This window comes from Convolutriloba macropyga, chromosome 8 (genome assembly GCF_964194025.1).
Source record: "Convolutriloba macropyga chromosome 8, txConMacr16.3, whole genome shotgun sequence".
In the NCBI taxonomy this organism is placed as follows: Eukaryota; Metazoa; Xenacoelomorpha; order Acoela; family Convolutidae; genus Convolutriloba; species Convolutriloba macropyga.
The window spans coordinates 65779666-65786861 of record NC_134475.1 but is presented as its reverse complement, the minus strand read 5'-3'; the positions used below and the strand labels follow the sequence as shown (position 1 = coordinate 65786861).

Below are 7196 nucleotides of genomic sequence, written 5' to 3'. Positions count from 1 at the left end.
ACTTTTTCTTTTTGTTGTTGCTGTGCAGTTATCTGCAAAGGAATTATATCATTTTTAGTTAATGTCTACATAAAACCAGCGTCGTCGCGGTACTCTATTGAAATATCAACCATTGCAGATTGTTTTAGCCAATACATCAATATTTTTTTCTTCTTTAGCATATTCCAGAGGTATAGCAAACTATTCCTGCTTTTTTTCTTGGTGACTTCAATTTTCCTGGAATTCATTGGACAACCTTAAATGCAAAAGTAGATTCCAACGACAATTTGATCGTATCGTCTATGACTGACGTCTAAACCAGTTCACTAACATGCCAACACTGAAACGCGGCAACATTTTTATATTTCGTTTTGACCACAATAGATACTCTATTCTATGCGGTTTTTGATGCCTATTTTACTGCCCACAGAGTTTTTTTGCTTACAAGTGGCATTACATAGTCGCAGCACCTTTTCAATGGTTTACGCTAAAATGTCTTTCAATGCCCTCAATTTCAACACAGGATTGACACAATTTTATTTGTTTTTGTCTTCGGATCCGTCCCTCCACCTTGACTGCTATCAATCTTGGCACGACTACTTTTTTTCGGTTTTGGTCAAAATCTTTGAAAGTTGAACGCAAAAAATGACTCAAAATGCCATTTTTCTCTTTGTCTCATACAATGCATATATTGAACAAACATGACACAATTTCCAGAAAAACATCAAAAAATACCAAATTAGTATTTCAGAGGCTCAAACTCAATGCACACATTGATTCTTCTATTGAGCACAACATATTCTCTTTGATAGATCAGCTCAACTTGAAAAATACGTAGCATTTTTATCAATTGCTGCGGTTATTGAAATCAAATTCGGTTTTCAAAGTCCGTTCAATCATTCTACCAGAATTCTAAGTGGATGGTAGCATCCACTTGGAAGATTTCTCTTTCACAATTATGAACGTATACAATTCGTTAGGCAGGATTCCAGACGATTCATCAATAGGTGGGAACTCAATTCCTGTTCTGCTCAAAGAATGTGCTCAACAATTGTGACCATTGACTTTCAAAAATTTCTTTCGAATTACTGAAACTCGACAGTAGCCTTCTCAGTAGAAAACGTCAAGCGTTACTCCACTTCACAAATCTGGGACAACATCCGATTTGTCAAAATACAGAACTATCAGCATCCTTCCTGAATTGTCAATTGTTTATGAGCCTTTAATATTCAACTTCAATTACTACTCATCATTCTCCAAAGTAAAACGTGAAGAGCACGGGTTCATGAAACAACGTAGCACAATTACTCAACTCATTTTGTACTTGGACAATTTTAATGCTGCTAAAGATACAACTCACGATTGCTTGGCTTTATATTTTGCTGCAAAAAAACATTTGACTCAGTTTCACACGGCTTACTATTGCATAAATTATCCTCATTTGGTTTTGATCACAATCTCCGAATGCTCTTTCACACATATCTCATTGGTCGGAAGCACGTTGTAAAAGTTGACGAATGTTTTTTTTTCAATTGAAGTACTGGTGACGTCAGGAGTTTTTAAATGAGGCTTGCTGGGTCCACTTCTCTTAATCATTTTTCATTAACAACGTTACAAACTCAGTACAACATTCTGATTATTTTTTCCGTTGCGATGACCTTAAACTACTTTCTGTTTCCTCAAGCGACAAAATACAAAATGATATAGACAGCTTATCCTCCTGGTCAATTTTAAACGAGTTGGACATTCATCCAGAAAATTGTAAAATTTTGTCTTTTTGTCAACACTACAACAATGCTGACCTCTCCATGAATGGGTCGAGCTTGAACGCGTTGATTCAATTGTAGATGGGGGCATCATTGAAAACATTTCATTCTGTTGGGATAAGAATGTTGACCTGAAAATTGCAAAGGCTACAAATTTATAGATCTTTTGAAGCGTAGTGTTCCACTTGGAGTCTTTGTGTCTAAAAGAAAACTTGGTTCATGGTGTCCTCTGTTTTGGAGAACGGTTGGCTTGCGTGGTATCCTTCAGTTTTGGCATTGCCAAAGTTGGAAAAGTTTCAACATCGCTGTCTAAAATGGGTTCTGAACTGCAAGAAATCTTACCTTGAGAGTTTGAAAGTCTTGAACATCTTGCCGGTTTCCTTTCAGATAGTACGAACAGACCTACTATTAATATGAAAGTTTGTAAATGGTTTTATTGATTCTAATCTCCACGCAACTTTTGTCTGCTCGACATCAAGACTCCTTCAGTTTGGACATTTTGAAGTTTCAAAAAACGAGAAATTTAAGATGGATGAGCCTTCTTTGAATCGTTCTCAACGAGCCGCAAATCATCTGATGCGAATGAAGATTATCGACTTTGACATGTCTAAACGTCTGTTTACGTATGCAATTGACCAGTTTTTACGCACTCGAATTGAATACGTTGACCTGGAAAACTCATCTTCTTTTTCTGTGAAATGCTGTTGTTCTTTTGGCATGACTTAATCTACGTTAATCTGCGTTAACTTAATCACCTTTTGATCTGTAAAATTTGTTTTAGCAATCTTCGTACGCTCTTATGTTCTTCCCTAACAAGGAATTGAGTCTTTTACTACTAATACTACTACTACTACTACTACTACTACTACTACTACTACTACTACTAATACTACTACTTCTACTACTACTACTACTACTACTACTACTACTACTACTACTACTACTACTACTACTACTACTACTACTACTACTACTACCACTACTACTACTACTACTACTACTACTACTACTACTACTACTACTACTACTACTACTACTACTACTGTTTGAACACTTAAATTCCATAAAGAAATAAAGGAACAATGACAATAAGTACAAACAAGTTAATAACATGCATGTAAGTTTGAGCTTATTTGAGTTTATTTAATCCAGGAAATGCTGTTCGACAAAACTGTTGAAGCGGTATTTAGACTATCTTTTCGCTTTCTGTCGTAAGGTGATGTAGCTAATGTTGTTCCTTGAGCAATCTTCTTCAAGTTGATCCATCCACGTCTTGCGTTGACCCCCTGGAGCTCGTTTAGCATTTCGATATTTTTCTGTCGGCTCCCAGGTGAAGGCTCGTAGCGCTAGACGATCGTCATTCATCCTCAGGACATGGCCAAACCATTTCAACCGTTTAATCATGATCATTGCAGAAAGTGTCGACATACGTGATCTAGCCAATACTTCTTCACAGACAACTGGTGTGAAAGCTCTCAAGTTTGCGTTGCGTTGATTTATTCATGGTCCACGTTTCAGAGCTATATAAGACCACTGATAACACGAGAGCTCTGCATAACTTGCATTTGAGGGGAATACTAAGTTGTTTGCTCTTCTAAAGCTTCTGAAAGCTCGCAAATCGCTGTCTCCCTTCCGCCAGCTTGGCACTGATATCCTTTAGGTCACCATGTTGCAAGCTCACGAAAGAACCGAGATACTTGAAAGCTTCTACATTTTCGAACTCCACTCCATCTCGATCGTGGACATTGCAGGAGAAAATGCGAGATCTTCCAGCCTTTTCTCTGCCGCAATATCGTGACTCGTGAATTCGTCGGCCTTTCACAGTCGCGAATTTCCTAGTGCACTTCTGACAAATGAGGCTTTTTTCTAGCCCAACAAACTTTGACGCGCTGTCTTCGACCCTCTTCGAATTCTTAGACTTGCAGAATCTGGCTTCGTGCACTTTGCAGCCTCTTGCAGTGTCGAAGCGACGTTTACAACCTGAACATACACAACTCTCGTCATCAGAGACCGCAGATGATCTGTTATTCGTCGTAGACACTAGATCAGCAACCACTGAACTCTCATCGCTGCTAACTGTCACAAGCTCAGCCTCCGCTGAACTTTTCAGTCTCAGTTTCTCACCAGCTAGTGTCTCGAACCAGCACGCATTCTTCTTTTTGCCCACCAGCACCTCTCTGCCAATGAGTAGTCGGGATTGGTTTTCGGCCTCAATGAGAGTCCCAAAACGGCCTTTGCGGTTTCCTGTAAGAACTTCCACGTTCCTTTGAGCAATGGGTACAATGACTCCGGGTTTTTCGCATTTAACACCCATATTCTTTGTCTTCCCAACATTGATCATTAGGCCAACAGCCTCAGCTAAAGATTCAATTCTATGTAGATTTGCTTGAACTTCGGAATCAGAGACGCCCAATGGGGCAACATCATCGGCGAAGTCAACATCAGCAACACAACGTCCAATGTCAATTCCTCCTTGAACTGAATTAGCCAACACATAGTTTATCACAAGGCCAAAGAGAATAGGCGACCATACATCACCCTGGCGAACACCAGTTTTTACGTCGAACATCTGGCCCTTCTCGCCCTCTGCCTTGACGCAGCACTTGAAGCCTTCGTAACTGTTGCGGATGACATTCACAACTTTTTTGTGGGAGCCCGTAATATTTCATTATCTTGTACATCATCTCGCGGTCCACCGAATCAAACGCAGCGCTGAAATCAATGAAACAAAGACTGACGTCCAATTGGAAGGCCATGCATTTCTCTAGTATTTGCCTCAACGCAAACAATTGGTCAGTGCAGCCCCTGCTCTTTCGGAGTCCGCATTGTTCTTCTCTTAGCACTTGATCAAGTGAATCTTTGCATCTATTCAGGATGATTGACGCAAAAACTTTTCCAGGAACCGAGAGCAGTGAAATTCCGCGATAGTTCCCACACTCAGATCTTTTTCCTTTGCTTTTGTATAGCGGGACAACTTCTGCTAACTTCCAGTCTTGTGGAAGATTTTCTTCAGTCCAGCACTTGTTGACAATGTCCCACAGCCATTCAGCGATTCCATTATGCGACTTTAGCATTTCGGCAGAAATATCGTCTGGTCCACTTGCTTTACCGTTTTTCAGTTAACGCACGGCATTTAGAACTTCATCAAACCGAATTGGACCTAGATCTATTTCAAGACTCTCGGATGCTTCCACTATGCTCAATACAGAATTGCCGCTTGTCGTGGTTGGATTTAACAGATGCTTAAAGTGCTCGGTCCAACGTTCCAACCTTTCATCTTTTGTTTTCAGAGGTTCGCCTGTGGTTGACACTAGTTTACTTATATGAGGACTCCACTTCCGGCATAACTGTTTTGACTCCCCAAACACTTCTTTCAGGTCACCTTTGTCTGAATGATCTTGTATTGTTTCACCTTTGTCTTTCAGCCACTGTCTTTTGTCAGCTCTTAACGCTTTTCGTACTTCTTTACAGCAGTTAGAGAACACTAGCAGCGCCTCCGCGCTACTATGCTTCCTCAGCTGTAACTCGGCCCGTTTCCTAATCAAAGCAAGCGTTTCAACTGTTACCCAGGGTTTGTGCACACGCTTTTCGGGGATGAGTAGTTTTGTTGCCGCTGCCTTAAGAGCCGTTCGAAAATTTCCCCAAGATTGTTCTACGCCTTCAACAATATCGCTCTCATCAAGATAGCGTTTCACTTCTGCGCAGAAATCTTCACGCGTGACTTCATCGCTCAACTTGGCAGAGCAGACTTTCGGTTGTCTGCGTGGCTTATGTGCCACTACTTTGAATCCCACTTTGGCAATGACCATTTCGTGATCGGTGAGAGTGATCTTTCCCCTCCTTGTCCTAACGTTGTGCAAACAACTTCTGTGCCTCGAACCGAATAAGATATGATCTAACATCTTCTTTCGCATCTGTTGGTCAGGTGGGTTAAAAGTATACCGGTGCACTAACCGGTGTCGAAACCAGGTTCCACCAATCAACAGGTCATGAGAGACACAAAAGGACAACAATTTTTCTGAGTTTTCATTCTCCTCGCCCATTCCAAAGGGGCCTCGGAAAGGCACGTTGACATCAGTTTGTTGACCAGGTTCCGCATTGAAGTCTCCGACGAGGCAGACTCTCTCCCTTTGTTTGAAGCTGGATACCAAGCTGCTCAACTGATTCCAAAAATTGTCTTTCGCTAAGTCATCAGCTTCATTTGTGGGCGCATAACACACAATCACAACAAGGTTAGCTCGTCTCTGAGCTGCAAACTTCACATAGGCCATTCGCTCACTAACAGCAACTTGCTCAATTATGCTACCGGCAAGTCTGTTGGTCACTGCAATACCAACTCCTCCTTGTCTCGCTTTTGCGGTCGATAGCCAAGAGTCAGTGAGGAAGAGCTTATGGTCACCAAGGTCTATTTCCTGCTCCTCCAGTCTTGTTTCCTGCACTCCCAGAACGTCCAAATTGTACTTCTTCAGGTCCATTTTCAGGCTTTCTATTGAACCTGATTGAGCCAGTGTCCTGACATTGAGGCTTCCAATTCTGATATTTCTTTTCCACGGGAGATTCTTCGCACCCCTTACCCGGGACTCGGGACCATTTGTGTTTGTACTCATTTCAATGGGTTTTAAGGCTAATATACAACTAGTCGCGCCACCAACTAGAGGACCCTTGCCTCGTTAGCTCGGTGGTACTATGCATCTGTCCTACGGGCAGCTGCTGCACCACTTTCCCCAGGGGACACCACGGGGAGGAGAGGTTGGATTTTGCCCCCCACTACTACTACTACTACTACTACTACTACTACTACTACTACTACTACTACTACTACTACTACTACTACTACTACTACTACTACTACTACTACTACTACTACTACTACTACTACTACTACTACTACTACTACTACTACTACTACTACTACTACGACTACTACTACTACTACTACTACTACTACTACTACTACTACTACTGCTACTACTACTACTACTACTACTACTACTACTACTACTACTACTACTACTACTACTACTACTACTACTACTACTACTACTACTACTACTACTACTACTACTACTACTACTACTGCTACTACTACTACTACTACTACTACTGTTTCAACACTTTAATTCCAAATATGAAATAAAGGCACGGTTGGCAACAAATACAAACAAAACAAGAAGAGTTATTTGTTTGGTTATTCTGTGAAGTGCTGTACGACGAAATTGTTGAAGGCATTCTTTGACCCGGTTGCTGCTTTCTCCTGCAATCTGGTGAACGATACTTTGTTTCGTACACAGTCTCCTTCGATTTGACTCATCCACGTTTTCCGTTGCCCCCCAGGAGCGCGTCTAGCATGGACGTATTGATCGGGCGGGTCCCAATCAAAAGCACTGCGGGCTAATCTTCCTGGTTCCATTCTCTGGATGTGTCCGTACCATTTTATCCGTTTGAGCATGA

At 41.4% G+C, this 7196-nt stretch overlaps 1 protein-coding gene across 1 annotated transcript; it reads right to left on the bottom strand.

The window, feature by feature from the left end:
• Nucleotides 1-891: 891 nt before the first annotated feature.
• Nucleotides 892-6220, bottom strand: LOC142345142 (uncharacterized). The gene is made up of 3 exons (XM_075397230.1): nucleotides 6029-6220; nucleotides 5016-5905; nucleotides 892-1006 (listed from the first exon to the last, which is right to left on the bottom strand). The coding sequence occupies exons 1-3, from the start codon at nucleotides 6218-6220 to the stop codon at nucleotides 892-894; spliced, it is 1197 nt and encodes a 398-aa protein (XP_075253345.1).
• Nucleotides 6221-7196: the final 976 nt, after the last annotated feature.